The sequence below is a fragment of the Elephas maximus genome, chromosome 4, assembly GCF_024166365.1.
Source record: "Elephas maximus indicus isolate mEleMax1 chromosome 4, mEleMax1 primary haplotype, whole genome shotgun sequence".
In the NCBI taxonomy this organism is placed as follows: domain Eukaryota; kingdom Metazoa; phylum Chordata; class Mammalia; order Proboscidea; family Elephantidae; genus Elephas; species Elephas maximus.
This window is the reverse complement of record NC_064822.1, coordinates 124352508-124379230: the sequence shown is the minus strand read 5'-3', so window position 1 is coordinate 124379230 and position 26723 is coordinate 124352508. Positions and strand designations below refer to the sequence as shown.

At 38.8% G+C, this 26723-nt stretch overlaps 1 protein-coding gene across 2 annotated transcripts in view; it reads right to left on the bottom strand.

Moving 5' to 3' along the window:
- The window catches only part of SRGAP1 (SLIT-ROBO Rho GTPase activating protein 1), a 336426-nt gene that overhangs the window by 71654 nt on the left and 238049 nt on the right, over positions 1 to 26723 (bottom strand). For both annotated transcript variants that reach the window (XM_049883765.1, XM_049883766.1), the window contains exons 7-9: positions 9434 to 9655; positions 7419 to 7520; positions 2401 to 2598 (exon numbers count right to left, since the gene is read on the bottom strand). In XM_049883765.1, the coding sequence (XP_049739722.1) occupies positions 2401 to 2598; positions 7419 to 7520; positions 9434 to 9655 (522 nt within the window). The remainder of the gene's footprint in view (positions 1 to 2400; positions 2599 to 7418; positions 7521 to 9433; positions 9656 to 26723) is intronic.

Sequence of the window (26723 nt, the reverse complement as noted above, 5' to 3'; positions counted from 1 at the left end):
GAAATATCATATGATCCAGCAATCCCACTCCTAGGTATATATCCTGGAGAAATAAAAGCCGTCACACAAATAGACATATGCACACCCATGTTCACTGCAGCAATATTCACAACAGCAAAAAATGGAAACAATCTAAGTGCCCATTAACGGATGAATGGATAAACAAATTGTGGTACATACACACAACGGAATACTATGCAATGATAAAGAATAATGACGAATCTGCAAAACATCTCACAACATGGATGAATCTGGAAGACATTATGCTAACTGAAATAAGTCAATCACAAAAGGACAAATATTGTATGAAATCACTACTATAAAAAGTCATGAAAAAGTTTACACACAGAAAGAAACATTCTTTGATGGTTACCAGGTATGGGGGGAGAGGGGGAATCAGTAACTTGATACTTGTTGTTAGGTGTGGTTGAGTCAGTTCTGACTCATAGCAACACAACAGAATGAAATACTGCCTGGTCCTGCTCCATCTTCACAATCCTTGCTATGTTTGAGCTCATTGTTGCAGCTACTGTGTCAATCCACCTCACTGAGGGCCTTCTTCTTTTTTGGTGACCCTCTACTTTATCAAGCATGATGTCCTTCTCCAGGGACTGGTCGCACCTGATAACATGTCTGACGTACTTGAGGCGAAGTATCTCACCATCCTTGCTTCTAAGGAGCATTCTGGCTGTACTTCTTCCAAGGCAGACTTGTTCATTCTCCTGGAAGTCCTGGTGTGTTCAATATTCTTCGCCAACACCATAATAGATGTGTTAATTTTGGTGAAGTGAAAGGCAATACACACACAGCACAACATGACCAATGCAAAGGAAGATATTGAGAGGTATGCAAGAATAAAGGGCAACTAGCCCTGGTGATGCAGTGGGTTAGGAACTTGGCTGCTAACCAAAAGGTCAATAGCTGGAATCTAACAGCTGCTCCTTGGAACTCTGTGGGGCAGTTCTACTCTGTCCTATAGAGTTGCTTTGAGTCAGAATCACCTCAACAGCAATGGGTTTTTTATTTTTTTTAATAGTAAATAATATAACAGACTATGCTGCAACAACAGTAACAACAAAATAATTTATAAGTGGATACACAGGTAGATACGTATGCTAAATAGGTGCGGGAGGTTATATGGGAATGCACCCACGTGCATATATAGGTATGGTTGTGGATATTTCTATACACATATTTGTATGTGCTGCATGTATATTCATATATATAATAGAGCATACAAGGGGCACAGTTATGGAAACTTCTTACATCTAAACAAATGCTTTACAGGAATGAGCTACTGGGCTAGAAGGGTAAGGACTATAGTCTCAGGGGACATCCAGGTCACACAGTTCATAAAGAAAATGTTCTACACAATACTTTAGTGAGTAGTATTTGGGGTCTTAAAACCTTGGAAGCAGCCCATCTAAGATACAACTATTGGTCTCCTTCCATCCGGAGCAAAGAGAGAAGAAAACCAAAGACACAAGGAAGAGAAACCAGTCCAAAGGACTAATGATTCACATGAACCACGGCCTCTACTAGCCTGAGGCCGGGAGAACTACAGTGGTAGAAAAATGTAGAAAAAAATTCAAATTAAGAAAAACAAAACAAAACACCAGACTTACTGGTCTGATAGAGATCAGAGGAACCCCTGAGGCTACTGCCCTAAGATACCCTTCTAACTCGGAATTGAAGCCACTCCTGGAGATCACCTTTCAGCCAAATAATTGATAAAAAAAAAAAAAAAAAACAAACCCATTGCCATTGAGTCGATTCTGATTCATAGCAACCCTATAGGACAGAGTAGAACTGCCCCATAGAGTTTCCAAGGAGCGCTGGTGGATTTGAACTGCCGACCTTTAGGTTAGCAGCTGTAGCACTTAACCACTATGCCACCAGAGTTTCCAAATAATTGATTTTGATAGGCATATAAAATAAACAATAACACCCATGAGGAATGTGCTCCTTCGAACAATTAACTATATGAGACCAAAAGGGCAACATTTGCCCCAAAGCAAAGATGAGAAGGCAGGAAGGGGCAGGAAAACTGAAGGAATGGAAACAGGGAACCTAGGTTGGATATGGGGAGAGCGCTGACACACTGCAGGGATTGCAACCAATGTCACAGAACAATTTGTGTATAAATTATTGAACGGGAAACTAATTTGCTGTGTAAACTTTCACCTATAGCACAATGTTAAAAAAGCAAAAAAAAAAAAAAAAAGTATTAATTCCTAAACCCTACGCCAGACATACTGAGTCAGGAAATCTGGGAGAGGCGGACAGGAGTCCATGTTTTAATAAAGAGGCCCAGATGATTCTGATGCATCTAGAGAAGCAGCATTTGGGAACCCCAGATCTGAGCTCTGTCAAGAGTGGTTCAGGAAGCGATGGGCGCACCATGAAGTAGAACTGCTCGGTTTCCTGCTGGTTAGCTCTTCTTTTGGCGATGCTTGGCTTACTCAGGTAGGTTTCAGAGACAGTAGACTTCACAGACTCGGTGGAGCGACTATGCTGGAAGCATTCAGAAACATCATAGTCCTCGATGGTGACCATATCTTGAATTGTCTGCAAGGTGGCTTCTGTTGTTTTTTTAACCTAAGAACAGGGATACATTTCCCATATTAGTACAGTGTTTCATGAATCCTACAAACATTCAATGAGAGTCTACTCTGCTAGGCAGAGAGGAGGACATAGGCTCTGACCCTAAAAGTTCAGTCTACTGGGGGAGACAGACAGGAAGACAACATGCATATCACCAACTATATAAGGTAAGAATTTCTTCAAAATTATCATAAGGAAGATATAACTTTATATCTGGGCCCTTATAAAATTTTACATACCATAGGGTACTTTCAACTTTTTTGTCTTAAATAATCTTTCAAACTGAAGTATAACTAGTCACACAAAAATGCACAGATCATAGATGTATAGCTTGATGACTTATCACAATGTGAATACACATGTGTAAATATCTTATTTAATACATACTGCTGATTCATTAACATTGAACTCATAGCCAACAGCACTCAAAGGTTCCTGAACACACATATTTTTCTCTGTAAAGCACCTTACAGCCTTCCGCACTTAGGAACACTAGATAGCACTTCAGTTCTGTGCTTGGGGGGCCATGTTGAACAGCAAAATCACTAACAAAAATCATGAAAATGTGAAAAATGTGGTACTAAATAGACTGTACACACACACACACACACACACAAAACTTGTTTACCATACAGTATAAGAGCTGAAACAAGATGGCAGAGAGTTGCCCTGTTCAACTTCAGCTGGAAACGTTCGCTTCAGGTGACCCAAATTTTTCATCACCCTGCACATGTGCATGAGTGAGTGCAAAAGTACAGTAAGGTTTTGAGGTTACAAATAATTTTAGTGAGTAGGGGAAACAACCAGAACGGAAACACTAAGAATGCTGGCACATTGTGAAAAATGTAACCAATGTCACCAAACAACTTGTATAGAGATTGTCAAATGGGAATCTATTTTGCTGTGTAAACTTTCACCAAAAACACAAAAAAATATTACTTAAAAAAAAAATTTGTAGTGAGTAGGTGAAGAGCTACAAATAGGGTATCAGTGAGTAACGAGGGCTCACTGTATTTTAGTTGGATACTTACATGTCAAATTCCTATCCTTGCTCTTATTAGTATAAGATCAGGGGGGCAAGTTCCTTATTTACAGTAAAGCGCTACACAGGGACCAAGTCAGTAATAATAGCTATGTTGTTCCCAAATTGCATTTCTTATTTTTCACATTACATCAATTACCTGTTGTGGTCTATCTCTCACTCCAGACAGACCCTAATTGTGCCCAATTCATCTTTCTACTTCCCATGCCTAGCAGAATATCTGGAATATAAAAGTTGTTCAACAAATATTTATTACTGAACTGATCCACAGGATCAAAACTCCTTAACTTGGCTATGAAGGCCTTTCGCGTTATGACTTCAGCTTCGCCTTCGGCTCCTCCCCACGGAGAACCTGAGTGATGATAGCCAAACTGCTCTATTCTCCCCTGGGCACCCTGAAATATATACTGAAATGTCTCCCCTTCTCCATTCCTACCTATGAAAATCTACTGATTATCAAAACTCCAATTTAAATCTTATTTTCTCTGGGAACCCCATTTCACCACAGTGAGTTTTGTTCCATGTCTAAGAAATCATGAACCACTCGTTTGGTCACAAGAAACACTGGGACAATCCAATTCATTTGCTTCTATAGCTATTTTTTTAAAAACTTAACCTTCAAAAAGCATGGCCTGCCTCTATCAGTTTGTAAGGATACCCAAGGGGCATATGTTAAGGGTCACAAACTCAAAGTCCTGCAGAGGCCACTGGAGGGCAACTGATAACAAAATAGGATGTAAGAAAATCAGGAGTAGAAAAACTAGGACGAAGTAGAATTCAAAAGCTTCAGCTTTTTACTTCATGAAGAAATGTAGGCCCTAGGTTGCCAAACCCTTTCACTTTTTAACTGGTCAATACTGTGGGAGCCAAACAAAACAGGTCTGTGGGCTGGCAGTTTTGACCTTGTGTATAACACTGTAACACACTATTTTCCTAGAGTTTAGAGAATGTTTTCCAAATAAAACAGCAGGAGGATATGCATGAAAAAAAAAAATTGAAAGTCACTAGAAATACAAACTCTAGGCCTAATAGGATAGAGAAAACTGCATTGGGCAAGTATTTTGTGATGCCTAACCAAAACCGTAAGTTCTAAAACAGTACCTCAAGGAGAGTAAAGGTTTTCCTTTGGAAAGGATCACTTGCAGGAGTTTACACACCGATTCAAGTCTTAATCACATTGTTTTCAACTTCAACGTGCAAGTTTGAATATGAGGTGGTTTGGTTCTTCAAGGAAGAACTGAGGCCAGAAAGCTGCAGTGGGTTTTAACGAAACTATACTGATGTAGAAACACATCACTCTTTGTTAAGAGAAACACACACATAGCCCAAAACATCCCAGTGGTATGAAAATTAAAAAAGGTACTAAATTGAATTTTTCTTTCTGCCCTACATTCTCTCCTTTGGGGAACTGCCTGTCTCCAGCAATACAAAGAGTTCATGAGGGGGCACAATAGCCAGGCTGGCCAACGAGAGAAACCCATTTCTTGGATATAATGGTTGGTCAAGAAGTAGGCAAGACTTAAGCCAGGCCAAAGAAGAGTTCTTTTAGAGATAAGGAGATGAGAGGGGAGTGTGTCTTTCTTTCTGAGATGGCAATCTGTAGGAAACATGTAGCCCTGAATCTACCCCCATTATGGGGGAAAAACAAAATCCCACCAACATATATGATGACAGCAAATGATGAGAGATTCCTTATACGCCAGACAAGCCTTTTATCTCTGCATCTTAGTAATTCTGACACCAACCACCCCTCGCACAGCATTCTCTACTCTGCTAGGTTCAATAATTCATTGCAATTGTCACACAGAACTCACAGACCATACTCACATTTATGGAGTTTATTATGGAAGTAACAGGTTACAGTTCAGGCTCAGGAACACTCAAGGATACAGCTCTTTCATCAGGACAGCCTCTTCCCAGACAGGTTTGCAGGCATGCCTCTCCCTAGCCCCCGCCAGGCCTCTGTCCAAATGCACTCAGCTTTCTCTCTCTGTGGGCCGGGAAGCCCACTGTGCTGTCTCCTGCTGCTGGATCTTTCCTGCCACTGCTTCTCACCATCCTCGGGGTTCTAGCTCGCTCTCTCTGTCTACTGGTCCCAGAAGCCTCCCAGTGCAGGGACCCCAGGTCCCAAGGACAAGCCGGCTCCTGGCTGTTCTTCCTCAGTGATGGTGGGATTTCCCTCTCTACTCTGGAATTGGCTCTCTTTTAAGGCAAAACTGACCAATCCCCTTGGTAGGCTACAATTACTCTATCTCACAGTCCTGTCCAATCACCTGCGTGGGAGTTACAAGACCATGGAAAGAGAGGCCACACACAAAAGTAATTAATAATTATACCTCATCAAGGAAGCAATCCCAGAACGGACTCAAATTTGAAAAATCTAGGTAAACCGGAACCATAACTGGAACAGTAAAAATTACAGGAAAACGCCCTGCTAGAAATGTAATCTCCATCTTAGAAAATTAGAGCAGCACAAGTGTTGCATAGTAACCAGATTTCTTGCCTGTTAGATTCTGCAGAGACTGAAACTGCAGTGCCCTGCTTAAGGAGGTGGGCGATCGCATCACTGTGAATGTATGTCGCTCTCCCCAGTCCTGGCAATAATTCAGTCTCCCACACCAGGCTCCTGAAAGGGCTTACTATGCCTCTACTGAGTCTCCCATTCCAGGGCTTCGACCCATAATTTCTCCCATTCCAATTATGGTTCTGGTTTTGCTTTGTCAGCCATGACTGAACCGGTTCAAAGCCCTGGTTTCTATAAATTGCAAATGCGAGCCCTGACTAATAAGAAACATCTGTGGTTCATTAATTTATTTTAGGAAAACGTGGATCCAATTAAATTAATTTCAGAAACAGGCAGCTGAATTATTGCTTTTGGCTTAACATATCTTTATAATTCACATGGTATGTTACAGCCATTTAAACTCACTAATGTCAGCAAATAAATATCTTTCTATTCTCATTCAAGTACTATTTTAAAATGTAATTTTTATAATAATTATGTTCGCAATGCTATGTTCATTACCAAAAATTTAGACAACACATAAAAACAAAGAAAAAAAGTACTAATTTCAAGAGTTAGGATTAAACATGTTGGGCAAAAGTTTCTGTGCAATACCCATTGCACATGATGTATTGTATATTCTTGGATATATACATTTACTTTGATAATCTGTGGGAACCATTTTCAGTATGAATTACAATTTAAGCATAAAAGGTGTGCTGCTACAGAGGAAAGGCCTGGCAATTTGCTTCCATAAAAATTACAGCCAAGAAAACCAGATGGAGCAGTTCTATTCTGTAACACGTGGGTTTCGAGTAAAAATTGACTCCAGGGCAATGGGTCTGATTTTTTTGGGTTTACACGTGTATGTAGTGAATCTCTGGTAAAGTATTAGTCTATTGTATAATACAGAATCTTTGCATTTATCCACTGCAAATGGTATTTATAGGAACCTTGACTTACCTGAAAATGCCTCTGATATAGCATGATGGAAACCCCGGTGGCATAGTGGTTAAGTGCTATGACTGCTAACCAAGAGGTCAGTAGTTCAAATCTACCACACGCTTCTTGGAAACTCTATGGGGCAGTTCTACTCTGTCTTATAGGGTCCTATGATTCGGAATCGACTCGATGGCAGTGGTTTTGGTTTTGGTTTATAGCATGATGAAGAGATTTCACTTAGAATGTTACATATGCCATCATTATGTGAAAATGCCTTCCAACTTACACTGAAATTCAGATGACTTATGGGGCAGAAAGCATGCTCACCTCTTCATTCTCGATTTTGAGCGTAGCCAGTCGTGACTGCAGCTGCTGGTACCTGAGCATGAGCTCCGCCTGGACTGGCTGCTGAGCGCTGACCTGACAGACCTGATGGGGAAATCAAAACCTGCAGTTACAATAGGCCGCAATCAAGCCTGCCTCCAGAGACTCTGTTCTCCTATTTAAATGCCAGATGAATCATGCTGATCCCTTCAAGATTCCAATTACATATTTACTTTTAACAGCCGCCTCAAAAATTCAGTTTTAAATATGGACCTGCCATGTAAGCGGCAAGAGCAGAACGCAGCTGCTTGGCCTGGATGTGACTGGAAAGAAAGCAGCTGCAGGAAGCATCTCTCTAAGAACAGGACAGTTCCTGGAGACTGAGCTCTGATGCTAAAGTTATACTCGTGGAAATTCCTTATGAGTACAGGTCAGAGGGCAGACTGTGAAGGACGACCCAAATGGGACATACAGGTATGTGTAAGGAAGAAAGTAGAGCTTATTGGTTATGGTGTTGGTTTTCTGATCTGTAAGATGGGGATAACAGAATTCCTATATAGGGTTTTTGCAGGGATTAAATAAGATAATGTACATAAAGCACTTAGAAAAGGGCCTGGTACATAGTAATAACTCAGAAAATGTGAATGATTATTTTTAGCATCTTCTGACCAATATCAATGTTGATATAATGATTCATTTCCCTTACACTAAAAGTCAAATCACATGATGCACCATGAACTTGATGAGGGCACCTGTCTTAGGCTTTGGTAAAGAAAGATTTTCGTTATGATCTCAATTATGCATAAGCACAAAGTTAGAGCATTAATGTTGCACCAGAAACAATTTCTTCTCATCACCCTTATCACAAAAATGCTCTCAGCTGAGAGGAGGTCCTTTTATGGAGTCTCCAAAACACCACAGAGATTACTGCCCATTGGCAGAACCAGCCATAAAAAACAGCAACACACCCACTTTGTTAAAATAATAATAAATAAAAACTATATTTTAAATAATTCCACGTTTAACATTAATCAACCACTGGAAAAAACCAAAACATAACAATTGTTTGGTTTTCAAAAGGTACAATGGATGGGATAAGCCAGTCATCTTGCTTGTCCAAATTCATGAGCTACTGGCATAAAGACTGTTTATCATTTCCAATCATGTAATTCACACTATCAAATTAGCAAAAATAGAATTAGATTAGAAGTACTGAAGGCATATATACACATATGTACATGTATCTTACCCCTATGTCTAAACACTGGGTATTTTTCAGAGAAAATTATAACATTAAAGAAATCTGCCATGGCATTATAATTACATCTATTTTTTAAAACAAACTGTCACCACAATAAACTAAAAATGCTTTTATCTATGAGTATTGCTTTATACAGTTGGACACCAAGCACTAGATAGCACGCTCCATTAATTGGTTCTTGTTTTCTCCCTCCACTGACAGTAACATAAATGACAATAACTCATAATCATCTTAACTAAAAAAAAAAAAATTCACAAATAGGATAATAATCTAAACTTACATAAAGAACCTAAGACTTAATATATCACTTCTAATGCTCATTTTACCAGCTGGGAGCCAACTGAGTCTTAAAATGATTTGCACTACCCCCCCTTTTCATTCCTCCTGCCATTCACAATTATTTTTCGGTATAGGAATCATTCAATCAGGATTATAAGGAGGCTTCAGATAGACTCTATTGGACCAGCAAAATTTTTTGTTTTTTAATTTGAATTTGAATATGTGGAGGTGAGAAACTAATCCTGGCCATTTCAGCGCTTACATCCAGGCCAGTTTGTATCTTTATCTGCTTGGCCTCTCCAGGCATTTGAGTGCTTAACACTTGGTCTAAAAGGTGGTCTTGGCTGATCTTAAGATCCTGTGCAGGGGCAGGAGAGAGGAAACACCTGTGAATTCTTAAGACTGTTGGGTTACAGCAGATGGGCAAAAATATAAGTGAAGAGACAATTTATTAGCTTTAAAATAATCAATTACTGACCTCATCACCCATGTGTGACTGAAACTCAAACTTCATTGGTGGGCAGAACGCAGCAGGGTACATCTCCATGAATCTCTGCTTATCGCTCCGGGGCTCTAAATTATCAACTGCATTTTCAATAATGTCTAAGCCTTCATGTCTGGAGGTTTCAAGGTTATATTCCGCAGAGAGATATGTTCTTAAGGCTCTGTTCAGACTTGCATGGTAGCCAAGATCACAGCACTTTAAAAAAACAAACAAATAAAAGAATACCATACGCAAAATTTACTCAAAATGGATCAAAGACCTAAATGTAATGGCTAAAACTATAAAACTCTTAGAAGGAAAACTCTTGAATTAGGCAGCACTTATATGGGAAACCCTGGTGGCATAGTGGTTAAGAGATACAGCTGCTAACCAAAAGGTCAACAGTTCAAATCCGCCAGGCACTCCTTGGGAACCCTATGGGGCAGCAGTTCTACTACGGCCTTTAGGGTCGCTATGAGTTGGAATAGCTTGACAGCAATGGGTTTGGGTTTTGGTTTGGCTTCTTATATATGACACCAAAATCGCAAGCAACAAAGAAAAAAATAGACAAACTGGACATCATCAAAACTAAAAAGTTTTGTGCTTCTAGGAAACCAGCAAGAAAGGGAAAGGAAAAAATGACAAAAAGGAAAACAATACCATTTTTTAATAGCCCCTAAAAAAATAATACTTAGGAATAAATCTAAGCAGGGATGTAGAAGACCTATACAAAGAAAACTACAAAACGATACTGCGAGAAACCAGAAGAGACCTATATAAATGGAAAAACATACCATGCTAATGGATAGGTAAACTCAACATTGTGAAAAGGACAATTCTACTCAAAGTAATTTAAAATACAATGCAATCTCCATCCAAATACCAACAACATTCTTTAAAGAGATGGAAAAACTAATCATTAACTTTATAAGGAAAGGGAAGAGGCCCCGGATAAGTAAAGCACTACTGAAGAAGAATAAATTAGGAGGACTTGCACTACCTAATCTCAGAACCTACTATACAGCTGTGGTAGTGAAAACAGCCTGGTACTGGTACTATGACAGATACATCGACCAATGGAACAGAACTGAGAACCCAGATGTAAATCCATTCACCTATAGTGACCTTATCTTATGCACGGCTGGTGGGAATGCAAAATGGTATAACTACTTTGGAAAGTGATATGGTGATTTCTTAAAAAGCTAGAAATAGAAATACCATATGATCTAGCAATCCCACTCCTATGAATATATCCTAGAGAAATAAAAGCCCTCATACGAATAGACATATGCACACCCATGTTCACTGCAACATTGTTCATAATAGCAAAAAGACAGAAACAACCTAGATGCCCATCAACAAATGCCCAATCAACAAACTCTACTACATATACACAATGGAGTACTACGCAACAATAAAGAACAATGATGAACCTGCAAAGCATCTCACAACATGAATGAATCTGGAGGGCATTATGCCAGGTAAAATAAGTCAATCATAAAAGCACAAATATTGTATGAGACTACTACTATAAAAACTCATGAAAAGATTTACACACAAAAAGAAACAATTTTGATGGCTATGAGGGAGCGAAGGGGTGGGAATGGAAAAACACTAAGTAGACAATAGTAAATGGTAACTTTGGTAAAGGGTGAGACAGTACACAATACTGGGGAAGCCAGCATAAACTTGTACAAGGCAAGGTCACGGAAGCTCCATGTTGTTGTTAGGTGCCACCCAGTAGGTTCTAACTCATAGCAACCTGGTACACCACAGAACAAAACACTGCCTGGCCCTGTGCCATCCTTAAAATCATTGCTCTGCTTGAGTCCATTGTTGCAGCCAATGTGTCAGTCCATCTTGTTGAGGGTCTTCCTCTTTTCAGCTGACCCTGTACTTTACCAAGCATGATGGCCTTCTCCAGGGACTGATCCCTCCTGACAACATGTTCAAACTATCTAAGATGCAGTCTCGCCTTCCTTGCTTCTAAGGAGCATTCTAGTTATACTTCTTCCAAGGCAGATTTGTTCATTCTTTTGGCAGTCCATGGTATATTCAACATTCTTTGCCAACATCACAATTCAAAGGCATAAATTCTTCGGTCTCCCTTATTCATTGTCCAGCGTTCACACGCATATGATGTGACTGAAAATACCATGGCTTGGGTTAAGTGCACCTTAGTCTTTAAGGTGACATCTTTGCTTTTCAACACTTTAAAAAGGTCCTTAGCAGCAGATTTGCCCAATGCAATGTGTCTTTTGACTTCCTGACTGCTGCTTCCGTGGCTGTTGATTGTGGGTCCAAGTAAAACGAAATCCTTGACAACTTCAATCTTTTCTCCATTTATCACAGTGTGGCTTATTGGTCCAGTTTTGAGGATTTTTGATTTCTCTATGTTGAGGTGTAATCCATACTGAAGGCTGTAGCCTTTGATTTTCATCAGTAAGTGCTTCAAGTCCTCTTCACTTTGAGCAAGCAAGGTTGTGTCATCTGCATAACGCAGGTTGTTAATGAGTCTTCCTCCAATCCTGATGTCCCGTTCTTCACATAGTCCAGCTTCTCGGATTATTTGCTCAGCATACAGCCTGAATAGGTATGGTGAAAGGATACCACCCTGATGCACACCCTTCCTGACTTTAAACTACTCAGTATCCCCTTGTTCTGTCCAAACAACTGCCTCTTGATCTATGTACAATGATAAAAGCTCCATAGACACATCCAAACTCCCTGAAGGACCGAATTACTCGGCCGGGGGCGGTGGGGACCATGGTCTCGGGGAACATGTAGCTCAACTGGCATAACATAGTTGATAAAGAAAATGTTCTACATTCTACTTTCGTGTGTAGCATCTGGGGTCTTAAAAGCCTGGGAGCGGCCATCTAAGATACTCTACTGGTCTCACCCCTTTGAGACCAAGGGAGAATGAAGAAAACTAAAGATAGAAGGGGAACACAAGTGTGGACCACAACTACCACAGGCTCCACCAGTCTGAGTCCAGTACAATTAGATGCTGCCCGGCTACCACCGAGTGCTCTGACAGGGATCACAATAGAGGGTCCTGGACAGAACTAGAGAAAAATGTAGAACAAAATTCTAACTCACAAAAAAAGACCAGACTTACTGGCCTGATGGAGACTGGAGAAACCCAGAGAGTATGGCCCTTGGACACCCTTTTAGCTCAGTAATGAAGTCACTCCTGAGGTTCACCCTTCAACCAAAGATTAGACAGGCCCATAAAACAAAATGAGACTAAAGGGGCATACCAGCCCAGGGGCAAGGACGAGAAGGCAGAAGGGGACAGGAAAGCTAGTAGTAGGGAACCCAAAGTAGGGAAGGGGGAGTGTTGACATGTCGTGGGGTTGTTAAACGATATCATAAAACAACATATGTACTAACTAACGAGAAGCTAGTTTGTTCTGTAAACCTTCATCTAAGGTAAAAAAAAAAAAAAAAAAAAATCTAGAAATAGAAATACTGCAGGATCCAACAATCCCAGTTCTAGGAATATGCCCTAGAGAAGTAAGAGCTGTCACACGAATAGACATAAGCACACCCATGTTCACTGCAGCACTATTCACAATAGCAAAAGATGGAAACAATCTAAGTGTTCAGCAATGGACGAATGGATAAACAAACTGTAGTACATACACACAACAGAATACTATGGAATGATAAAGAACAATGATGGATTCACAAAACATCTCACAACATGGATGAATCTGGAGGGCATTACACTGAGTGAAATAAGTCAATCACAAAAGAACAAATATTGTATGAGACCACTATTATAACAACTCAAGAAAAGGTTTACACATAGAAAAAAGCATTCTTTGATGGTTACAAGGGTGGGGAGGAAGGGAGAAAGGAAATCATTAACTAGATAGTACAGAAGTGTCAACTTTGGTGAAGGGAAGGACAACACACAATACAGGGGAAGGCAGCACAACTGGACCAAAGCAAAAGGAAAGAAGTTTCCTAGACCCATTCAAACACTATGAGGGACAGAGTAGCTGGGGCTAGGACCTGGGGACCATAGTTTTGGGGGACATCTAGGTCAACTGGGATAACATAGTTTACAAAGAAAATGTTTTACATTCCACTTTGGTGAGTACTGTCTAGGGTCTTAAAAACTTGAGAGAGGCCACCTAAGATACATCTATTCGTCTCATCCCACTCGGAGCAAAGGAGACTGAAGAAAACCAAGACACAAGGAAAATACTAGCCCAAAGGACTAAAGGATCAAATGAACCAGAGCCTCCACCAGCCTGAGCCCAGAACTAGACGGTGCCCAGCTACCCCCAATGACCACCCTAACATCGGAACACAACAGAGAGTCCCAGACAGAGGAAAAAAATGTAGAACAGAATTCAAATTCACATAAAGAGACTAGACTTAATGGTCTGATAAGAGACTGGAGGAACCCCTGAAATTATGGCCCCTGGATGCTCTGTTAACCCAGAACTGAAACCATTCCAAAGCCCACTCTTCAGACAAAGATTAGACAGGCCTATAAAACAAAAGTAACACATGTGAGGAATTTGTTTCTTAGTTTAATCAAATATACAAGATCAAATGGACAGCTCCTGTCCTGTCCAAAAGCAGAAAGTGACAGGAACTGAATGCATGGACATAGGGACCCCAAAGTGGAAAGGGGGAGCATGCTGTCACATTATGGGGATTGCAACCAATGTCACAGAAAACAATATAATGTGTATAAATTTTCAAATAAGAAAAGAAATTAACTTCAGCTCTAAACTTTCACCTAAATCTCAATTAAAAAAAAACTTTGAAAAAAAGAAAGGAAAAGACAAACCAGAGATAGGAGATCATTTTTGCATATATCTGATAAGGGACTTGAAACTAGAATACATAAATAACTATTATAACTCAAAAATAAAAGGATGAATAGCCCAATTAAAAAATGAGCACAGGACTTGAATAGACATGTCTCCAAAGAAGATATACGAATGGTCAATAGGCACACGAAAAGACAGTCAACATCATTAGCCATGAGAGAAATGCAAATTAAATCAAAATCACAATGATATTCTACCTCACACCCCCTAGGATGACTACGATCAAAAAGACAGATAGATAATAACAAGTGTTAGCTAGGATATGGAGAAACTGGAACCCTCATATGCTGCTGGTGGGAATGTAAAATGGTACAACCGTGTTGCCAAACAGTCTGGTAGTTCCTCAAACACGGAGTTACCTTATGATTCAGCAACTCCATTCCTAGGTATACATCCAAGAGAAAAGAAAATATTTGCCTACATAAAAAACTTGTACACGAATGTTCACAGCAGCATTGTTCATAATAGCCAAAAAGTAGAAATAACCCAAATGTCCATGAACTGATGAAATGATAAATAACATGTGGTTTATCCATATAATAGAATACTACATACACATACATACTATTTGGCACTAAAAAGAAAGGAAGTACTGATATACACTATAACATGGATGAGCCTTCAAACCATTATGCTAAGTGAAAAAAGCCAGTCAAAAAGCTCTACATTTACCTGGTTCCATGTATAGGAAATGTCAAGAGAGGCAAACCTACAGAGACAGAAAGTAGGATTGGGGATGGTGCCAGAGGAATTAGGGGGGTAATGGCTAAGGAGTTTGGGGTTTCATTTTAGGGTGATTAAAATGTTCTGAAATTGATTGTGGTGATGGATGCACAACTCTGTGAATATACTAAGCCATTAAGTTGTACGTTTTAAATGGGTAAATTATATAGTATGTGAATTATATCTCCATGAAGTTGTTAAAAAATAAAAGAAGCAAAATCAAACACTGAATGAAAAATAGCATTCACGTTTCATCCACGCATACAGAGATTGATACATGATTTACTGAAAATCATTCTAGGAGGCTAATATGCTAACTGGAATAGTTTAGATTTTCACATTTCATTGAAGGCTCAAGAATTGTCTGTTCTCTTTCAGAGATGAGAACAGGTTTAAATCTGCCAAAACAGTTCAAGATTGCCTTCCCCCAATGACTGGCAAAGTCCTTTCATTAGAGATACAATTTTATTTAGCATTCGTAGGATTATAAGGTTGGAGCCCTGGTGGCGCAGTAGTTAAGAGATATGGCTGCTAACCAAAAGGGTGGCAGTTCAAATCTACCAGTCACTTCTTGTAAACCCTATGTGGCAGTTCTATTCTGTCTTATAGGGTCACTATGAGTCAGAACCCACTCAATGGCATCTAACAACAACAGGACTATAAGGACTTTAAGATTCTTGAATATTCACTATTTTTAATTTGAATTTATTTTTTCATGTTGTATCTTAAGAGAATATAATTTGTAGAAGACTAAGCCAAAACCCAAACCAAACCTACTGCTGTAGAATCAATTCTGACTCAAGCAACCCCACGGGGTTTCCAAGGCCATAAATCTCTATGGAAGCTGATTGCCACACCTTTCTTTTAGAAGACTATTAACTCTAGAAATTAGTCAGTTATAAATTATAAACAGGAAAATTTAAATTTGTACATGAAAGCAATATACATCTCTTAATGAGGAAATAAATATCTCTTAAAGAGGAAGCCACCTTATCCCTACACTGTCCTCATAAAGTTCAATCAATTCAATTTGAGTCAATTCAACTCACTAATTAAGTGTGTATTATGTGTTGGGGACTTTGCTAGGCTCTAGGAATATGAAGACTGGAGCACAGTAAAATCTATCTCCATCCACAAGGAATTCAAATATAAGCTATTCATTAGATTGTTACTAAAATAGTAGTAGAGGGATGTTATGTATTGAATTGTGTCCCCCCAAAAGATATATTGAAGTCCTAACTCCTGGTACCTATTAACATGGCCTTGCTTGGAAATGGGGTCTTTGAAGATGTTATCAGTTAAGATGAGGTCATACTGCAATAGGATGGGTCCTGATTCAACCTGAGCGCTGTCTTTATAAAAGAGGGAAGAGACACAGATATACAGAGGAAGGAAAGCCAAGCAAAGATGCATTTACGAGCCAAGGAGCAGTTGGGGATACCAAAAGTTGGAAGAGAAAAGAAAGGATCTTCTGGAAAGACTTAGGAGGGAGCCTAGCCCAGCAGACAAGCTGATTTGGACTTTTGGCCTCCAGAACTGTGGAGAAAAAAAAAAAAAACCCCAGTCTGTAGTATTTTGTTCTGGCAGAGCTAGGAAACTAATACTTGGGGGCCCAAAGGAAAGAAGCTTTGTTCAAAATGTATTCTTTGACATGAACCATCAGGTTGCCATTTTGAAAGTTCACAATTACTGACTTGTTCTTAGATATGCCAGCACATTTAATTCCACTTGAACCCTCTAATTTCGGAATTATTAAATTTGGGATTTTTACGGAAAGATATTCTGAGATGTTGCTATTCAAAAATCAGACCAGAAGCACCAGTATCACCTGGGAGCTTGCTAGAAACGCAGGATCGTGGGCCTCACCTCGGACCTACTGAATCAGAATTTTAAGTTTAAAAATATCCACAGGTGATTCATAAGCACATTACAGTTTAAAACACATACTGCTCTAAAACAATCATGAAGTACTGGCAGGGGTCTTGGAATCCTGCCCTTTGGGGGCACTATTTCTCCATGCAGACAAGAGTACTCCCTTTACTTGATTTAAAAAAAAATCAGAAAATAGCTGCTACATCACAATTATAAGTACAAGCAAAATACAATTGCAACATGCAGCCATCAGTCCCATCATTAATACATCGCCAGTGGAATCAGCTGCAAATATACAGAATGATTAATTTTTTGGTTAATTTAAAAATTCTAATCTTGAATGAACAAAAGTCTCTTTTATCTCTCTTGCCCCTCAAAATTCATAATTTTTTTTTTTTTTGGTATAGCATTATTGCCTACATATAGGAGAGACTGAAAAATTATTCTTTCAGTAACACCTCATCCTATAAAAACATGGATTTATAGAGGGAAGGGCCTCATTTTTTTGGATGCACCAGGGCTTAAAAACACCCCACTGTTCTGAAAGGAGACAGATTCTACTTGATTATAATGCAGCAGATCAGACCAGCTGCTTGATTTTATGAGCACTGATTCCAATGGGACTTAATGCAAAATTGAAATTGAGAGGAAAGAAACAGCCCAGAGAAAAGCATTTTTTTCCCCTACCAAAAAAGAGGCTCTTTTCAGCTTAAAAAAGAAATGAATAAAGTGAGAAGGAAAACAAAAAAAAGGAAAAAGAAAGGAAGAAAGAAATCCAAACCCAAATACCCAACTGACCAGGAGCTCTGAAAAATATATACTAAGTTTTCACTACCTCCAGATTTGAACAGATCTAAGTGTGGTTTCTTTGGGGGAGGAAACGTCATGATTACACAAGCACTGTCGCATGTTTCTACACCTGGTTCAGCCAGGCTGACTTGGTAGGTCTGAACCCAGTGAGAGAACCCTGATTTCACTGTAGTTTTGGTAATAGGTTGGGGAGGAGCATGCACATAGCTTAGTAACTGATCCAGGAGCCTCGCCAGGTGACTTGGGGACCTGGAGTGCTACTTAGATGTCTGTGATGAACTTAGATGGAAAATTTCCTTCTCTGGCCATTAAGGGGCTTATCAGTCTGTAAGGTCCCTTAATTGGTATGATTTTGTCACTTCGGATACGCAGCATTTTCTACATTCTAGGTTTCTCTAGCATCCAGAACATAAAAAGGAATAAGAAACAGGGGGAAAAAATTCTTATCCAAGGTGTCCTGAGACAGAAAGACCAGCCACAGAATCATTTTTTTTTCCCCCTACACTAGAAGTTGAAATGACACTGGATATGTTAAGATTCAAGGTATTTGGTTAAAAAGGTCTAATATAAGTCTATGGAGCTTATGAATTATTAATGATGACATGAAAAGCCAACTTCTGCACAAAGAGCTGAGTTATAACCAAGGGCATTTAATTATGAAAATACATAAGAAACCAATAAAATATTTCATGGGAACAAAGCAGTGTTGTTCTGATGGATGGAAAAACTCTGAATGGATACATAAAATTATGGATTAAAACTGGGGAAGAAAAGACTTGGAAATAGCAAGTTTTTTTTTTTTTTTTTTTTTAAGTATCCCAAGAGCTGCCACGAGAGATTCTACTAGGCATTAGTCTAAATCATCATAGTAGCTAATTTCCTTAGGCAAAAGAGTTACAAATATTATCAAAATACAGATGAAATTTAGATACTGAAGACTGTGACAAGCACTTCATCTTGTCTTGAGCTGAGAGGCTGGCTGAGGTATACATGGTGGGTATACTGGTGGGTGTACCTGGATCATATTTGTTCAGGGATATTATGGATTGAATTGTGTCCCCCCAAAATATGTGCTGTAAATCCTAACCCCTTTACCCGTGGAAGCAATCCATTTGGGAACACGGTTTTCTTTGTTATGTCAATGAGGCCACGTTAGTGTAGGTTATGTCTTAAGCCAATCACTTTTGAGTTATAAAAGAACGGATTAGGCATTAGAAGCAAACAAGCACGCATGGGGGAAAAACAGATGCCACGTGGAGATCTCCAGAGAAGAGAGCACTAGAGAAGCTAAGACAGAGGAGAAGAACACTAGAGAAGATAAGACAAGGATTTTACCCCCGAGAGTACAGAGAGCACCTTCCCCTAGAGCTGGTACCCCGAATTTGGACTTCTAGCCTCCCAAACTATGAGAAAATAAATTTTTGCTTGTTAAAGCCATCCACTTGTGGTATATCTGCTATAACAGCACTAGATAACTAAGACAAGGGGATAGCTTTTTTTTTTGGTATAAACCCCATGACAAGAGAAGCCCTAGTTGGGTAGAAGCTTAGTTCTAAGACTAGCATTACCATAATAGAACTACATGGGAAACAAGTCCTATATACTTGTTTCCAGAACAGTCAGAACCAATGTCATTTATCAGTGACTCCAGAATTAAGCAGTTGTTATGAGTATGGAGAAGGAAGTTAACTCATTGGCAGAGGTATCCAAACTTTTCTTCATCACTCCTGCCTCTTTCTGAGGGACTGCCATGGTCTTTTGTCCTGGGTCCTATCTCTGGCTTTAACTACTCCCGAGCCATGGATATTGGGTAAAGCCTTGGTCCAACCCTTATTTCAAGTGTTTGAAAAATAGTGCAACCCGAGCAAACTGAATAGCAAAAATAAACAGTTTTCACATGACCATGGCTGGCTTTCAAAGGACTCAAAACAGGTAAGTTCAGAGCTTTTACATAAGACGTCAAATGAAGAAAGCTAATTTCTTTTGAATAACTATTTTTTTGTCCTTCAATATCTTCCTAATTCTTCAGTACTTTACCTTAGAAATCTCAGACACACACAGGACTAAATCAGGTGTCTAAACGTCTACAGGAGCTTTTTACACACTTGTTTCCATGTCTGTGTTCCTGACAATCCACATTGAGCTGACAATTTAATTCCTGCTGCTCTTTAACAACATAGCCAAGCATTTAGCAAGAATTGCTCTCAGTTCTCCCTTGAGCAGTGAAAAGGTCAAAATGGTGCCTCTACATGATAGGAATGGATACAAAGAAGGAAACCAAAGAACTGATGTTTCATATGCCTCAGCCAATGACTAGGCTGAATAATTATTTGTTACCTAATGCATCTCCCACCCATCCACACATGGACAATCATTTCCTTTGGAGGAACTGCAGACTGGATTCATTTTTCCCAGACCAGAATCTCTGTAACCAGCCTGAATCAAATCAGGAAAGAGGAAAGAGAACAAACCAAACAAACCTAATAAATACACATCAGATGGTAAATGCCATGGAGAAAATAAAGGTTTACAGGAATAGGGAGTGGTTGGGGCTGTGTTGCTCTTTTATATGGGGCAGTTGGGGAAAGGCCTTCCTTCCTATATTTGAGATACAACACAAATGAAAAGAAGGAATTACTCTTGCAAAGATATACAAGTGAAAGTGGTCCAGACAAAAAAAGCAGAAAGTGCAAAAGCCCCAGACAAGAAAAAGCTTAGTGGGTTTGAGGTACAGAAAGAAGGTCGATGTACCTGAAGCATGGTGGCTAAAAAGAAAGTGGCAGGAGGGTAACAGCTCACATACGCTCTTGGTGAGTAGTTTGGATTGTATTCTAAGGACGTATTCTGATTTATGGTTTTTTAACAAGTTCACTCTGGCTGCTGGGAAGAGAATGGATTATTGGAAGGTATGTGTGGAAGCTGGGAGTCATCTTAGGAAGCTACTGCAATAGAGTAGGCAAGAGGACAAATAGTACAGGCTTCATCTAGGAGACTGACAGCACAGGTAGCAAGGTTTGGGATATTTAGGAGGTAGAGATGTTTCATTCTGTTGTATATAGGGTCACTATGAGTTGGAACCAACTCAATGGCACCTAACAATAACAGATGACAGGTAGATAACGTGGGGAGTGAGACAACTGTGGTTTTGGCTTGAGCACTAACTGAGTGGAAAGGGGTGCCATTTACTGAGGTATGAAAATGGATAAGAAAGTTGTCATGTGTGTGGACGATGGTGATGATAAGTGCAAATGGATATATAAGGTTGTACCATTTTTAGAAATGGATAGTGGTTAACAATTTCACAGCATGGTGACTGTCATTAATGTCACTGAATTGTACACTTAAGACAGGATGAAACAGCAGTGTTTTTGTGATATATATTTCACCGCAACAAGAAAAAAAAAGTTGTATTCTGGGTGTCTGGACAATCTTTTAGACATCTGGTTCAGATGTCCAGGATCTACAGAATGTCCTGGATATATAAAATCTACAAGAACAAAACCCAGGAAGATGATCAAGGCTGGTGATAAAAACACAGAAATCATCAGGAGGCAGAGAACCAAGGACAATGCCATAAGTGACTTTCAACATCCAGACATCTATCCAGGAAGAAGCAAGCGATGGAGGCTGAGAAGGTGCAGGCTTTGCTGCTGGAAGATAAACCATGTGAGAGCAGTTTCTCTTAACCAAGGTCCATAGCATTTTCCACTGGAAGTACCTTTAAGAGCCATTTAGTTCAGTTATCCACTCATTTCAGTTTTAAATTCTTTCTGTCACAAAGGGATAAAATAAAAACATGCCTCATGTTTTTACATGATCACTACAATACAATAATCCATTTAACATGATCTCTCTATAATCTTCCTATTAAGAGTTCAGGTCTAATGGGGAATACAGTATTACAATTTGGCAGGTTTTCATGGATAAATCTTATGTATGGGGAAAAGTCAAACTAATTAAAAAATTTCTGAACTCTGAAATCAGTTGCTTTTTAATTAAACACATGTCCCTAGAGGGAAAAAAACAGATAAGGCTAAAAGCTTTAGCATAGTGATTATTCAAAAATGATAAAATAAAGATGGTATGCGGTATATGAAGTAATCTAATTTCAGACTCTTTTGCATTAACGACTAATAAAACACATGATAGATATCTCTAACCAAGAAAATTAGCTGGAGTGGGGGATTATTCCCTGGCAATATTCCACAATAGTAACAAAGATTTATCCTTCAAAGTGACCTCCAGGCTTACACAGGGAGTAATTGGAGATCATGAAACTGTACTGCATAGGTGACAAATGCTTTGTTATTACTGGACAGGTGCTCTGGGACAAAGTACCACAAGGATTTTACTGTTGAGGACTTTGTTTTTCTCAATGAATTTTGAGGGTGGATGTGTATGGAACTGGACTGAATGACGCTATACAACTAGTGATACAACCCTAAAACCAGTTGTTTTTAAGAAGTTCAGATTTACACAGCAGTGAATTTGATTGTAGGTCAGGGGACCCTAGCATTAACATTTGTACTCTCCCCTACCTTTTTTTCTCTTAGAAAATCATAATTGCTTCAAAATCTCAGCATTCAATACAATTACATTCAATCATATTTGTTGCTTATGTGATTTTTTTCTGGTTGTAATACGCCCGTAACTCTTAGAGAACAATAAGTTATAGTCTCTTTTGCACTTAATGTTGGGGATAATAATGATCATAGCTGCGAAACCTATTACTTACAAAACTACAATTTATTTCCCCCTACAGTGTAGGTCTTTATTTTTCCAAAGGAACCCTAATGGCACAGTGGTTAAGAGCTTGGCTGCTAACCAAAATGTCAACAGTTCAGATCCACTAACTGCTCCTTGGAAACCCTATGGGACAGTTCTACTCTGTCCTAGGGCTCGCTATGAGTTGGAATCGAATCGACTCAACAGCAAAGGGTATTCTTCCAAAACAATTAAATCTCCCACAGCCAACATTTGCGTTATATTTCTTACAATTCACATTCATTCTTTAGAATGAAATAATAAAAATTCTCCTTGTTTGTTACAAAATTAACTTTCTTTTCTACTTCCCACCTGATTTGAAACCAAGAGATCAGGTATGCTACAAAATTTATTCAGAACTTTGTTTGGAGACAGAAGAGAGGGCCTCTTAACAGCATTTTGCTTAACTGACACTCTGGATTAACCAACATGTGGTTCACTCTATAAAGAGGGAAGAGCAAACTAGGGCCTATGAGCCAAATCCAGCCCTCCACTTGGGTAAATAACATTTTATGGGAATACAACTACATCCATTTGTTTACATATTATTTATGGCTGCTTTTGCACTATGATGGCAGAGTTGAGTAACTGTAATAGAGACCATATGGCCCCTAAAGCCTAAAGTATTTACTATCTGGCCCTGTAAGTAAGAGACTGCCAATTTCTGCTCTAAAGCATAGCAACCAATGCCAATAGCACTGGCTCATTTCTATGAAGACACACAGAGAGTGAGCAGTGTTTAATACCCCTAGCACACATCTGCTCCACGTATGCCTTCTAGAGTCAACTGAGTAGTATTTGTGTCATTTAGATTTATTATAATTTAATTAAATATTAAATAAACTGATAAGCATGAAAAGGAATTGTTATAAAGACTTGATAGTGAACAAAATTGCTATCAAATTAGGTGAGGGTGTGACAATGATGCAAGACTGTAAAAACATTGTTAATATATAGAATATTTTTTACTTTTATTTTAAAGGAATCAGAACTAAAAATCATAGATAATATACAGTGGACGTGATTTGGGCAAGACCACTGAGAAGGAGATCCACACAAAAAGATAAATCAAAGGATTGACAAGTGCAAGTACACTGATATACTTTAGATTAAAAATATTTAAGGCATTTATAATTTTTTACAGTTCCATGCTTTTCTTCCTCTAAATATGGAATATTTACAGAAAAGTGTAAAATGTTTAAGGTGTCCTGGTGGCACAGTGGTTAAAGTGCTTGACTGCTAACTCAAAGGTTGGTGGTTCAAACATACCAGCTGCTCTGAGGGAGAAAGACGTGGCAGTCTGCTTCTGTAAAGATTACAGCCACGGAAACCCTACGGGGCAGTTCTACTCTGTCCTACAAGGTAGCTATCAGTCTAAATGGACTTGATGGCAACAGGTGTTTGGTATAAAACATACATGGCTCCTTTTAAAGAAACAGAACATTGCTGGTACTTCAGAAGCCTCACCCCCTCTAAGTGCCCCCTCCCTAATCCCAGCTCCTTCTCTTTTCCCTAGAGATAATTTACTATCTGGAGTACCCAGAAGTGTATGAACCTTCTTTTGTATACTATATTCAAATGCTTCCAGCTGATATAAAAGAATATAAACTTGGTTAACAATGGAGCTACCATTTTCTTTTATTGCATTATACTCAACACAAAATCTAGAGTTCTAATATTTTTAATTTGGACTTGATCAAGAAGTTCATTTACTTAATAATTTTATAAGAATATTGCTTTTCAGTGATGAAGCTCATAAAATTAATTCAGTGGTCAAAAGAAATGAAGAATTTGATTTACCAAAAATAAATTCCTGTAGAGATCCAATAACCGTTAGTGAGAAAATAGCTCTCTAAAATGTACATCAGTTTCTATTCTTTTTATACTGCAAGAGAGATCTTCAAGGTCACTTTTTTCATTTATATATGGAAGTTCATTTAGAACTTTAAATTCTTAATATGTTAGAGTTTTGCTACATATACAAATTGATAGCCATTCTCAGAGTGAGAGGACCTTACCAATTTAACATTGACAAGGAAAGTTTACTTGAAATAGATAAAAGTATGAATGATTAAACATTTTTAAAACCATTTAATTAACTTCAAATATATAGAAATGACTTGAACTACTCCATCAAAGTGTTGACATTAAAATTTACAGACCTGTTTTAGTTAACCAAGGTGATACTATTAAAATAGTGTATCAACAGTATATATATAAGTTGGTTAGTTAGAAATGCTTGAAAATGTTTTAAAAAATCATTATTCCTCTTTAATTTACATTATTAATTTGTACTCTATAAAAGAATTTGCTAATCAAAAGTAAATTACAGCTTAGATATTGTTGAATTTCAATTAATTGTTTTCTAATTTAGTAAAATCTAAATTAAGAGGTTTAAAAATATCTATAGTTTGTTCCAAGCGGAGAAACTTAACCACATGATGGAGGAATCATATCTGCATCACTCTAAGTCAGTGGTCAATTTTAGCATCACTACTGGTGGGTTGTTGTTGTTGTTAGGTGCTATGTACAACAGAACAAAACAATGCCCGGTCCTGTGGCATCCTCACAATCGTTATGCTTGAGCCCATTGTTGCTGCCACTGTGTCAATCCAGCTCCTTGAGGGTCTTCCTCTTTTTCACTAAACTCTACTTTCCCAAGCATGATGTCCTTCTCCAGGGACTGATCCCTCCTGACAACATGTCCAAAGTATGTGAGATGCAATCTCATCATCCTTTCTTCTAAAGAGCATTCTGGTTGTACTTCTTCGGAGACAGATTTGTCTGTTCTTTTGGCGGTCCGTGGTATATTCAATATTCTTTGCCAACACCACAATTCGAAGGTATCAATTCTTCTTCGGTCTTCCTTATTTATTGTCCAGGTTTTGCATGCACATGAGGTGACTGAGAACACCTTAAAAAAAGGCCCAGTGCCGTCGAGTCGATTCCGACTCACAGCGACACCTTCGCCTTCAAGATATTATTACATGTCTAAATGAGATGTAGCAACACCACCTATGATGTATTTATTCTACTGCAAAGTACTTGAGTTGAATTCACCAATTCATTATATAATGCTCACTTTGCATAAAATACAGGGGATACAAAAATAGGCTAAATGGCATTATAAGGAGGTAATCAGACAAAGCCAGAAGCTGGAATATTCTGAGGAACAACTGTCAAGGTCTCTTCAATAAAGGACTTTGCTAGATTAAAAAAAGATTTAAGGGACACAACAACTAGACACAAATGTGTGATTCTCGGTTGGGTTTGATTATTTGACGTGATGAAAACCTATTGAAATAGTAAGATGAAGCAAAACCAAGAGCCAACATTATTCTCAATGGAGAATGGCTGAGATCCTTCCCCTTGAGAATGGGAATGGGACAAGGATACCTATCCATTATTACCACTCTTATTCAGTATCATACTGAAAGTCCCTGCCAGAGCAATAAGGCAAGAAAGAGAAATAATGGGTATTCAAATCAGAAAAGAAGAAGTAAAATTATTCCTATTTGTGGATGATAATACAATACATAGAAAACCACAAAGATCCCATAAGAAAGCTTCTGGATCTAAAAGAAGAATTCAGCAACGTTGCAGGATATATGATTGTCAGGGATTGAATTATGTCCCCCCAAAAATGTGTGTATCAATTTGATTCCCAGTATTGTGTAGTTGTCCTCCATTTTGTGATTCTAATTTTATGTTAAAGAGGATCAGGGTGGGATTGTAACACCCCCTACCCAGGTCACATTCCTGATCCAATGTAAAGGGAGTTTCCCTGGGGTGTGGCCTGTACCACCTTTTACATCTCAAGAGATAATACGGAAAGGGAAGCAAGCAGAGAGTGGGGGACCTCATACCAAGAAAGAAGCACAGGAGCAGAGGGCGTCCTTTAGATTCCAGGTTCCTACACAGAGAAGATCCTAGACCAGGGGAAGATTGACGAGAAAGACCTTCCTCCAGAGCCGACAGAGAGAGAAGGCTGTCCCCTGGAGCAGACACCCTGAATTCGGGCTATTAGCCTACTTTACTGTGAAGAAATAAATTTCTCTTTGTTGAAGCCATCTACTCGTGATATTTCTGTTATAGTAGCACTAGATAACCAAGACAAAAATCAACATGCAAAAATCAATGGAGTTCCTTTACACCGATAGGGAGAATTACAAAAAGGAAATGAGGTAGACAGTATCATTTACAATAGCTCCCCAAATGATAAAACACCTTGGAATAAACCTAAAAAGATCACCAGCACC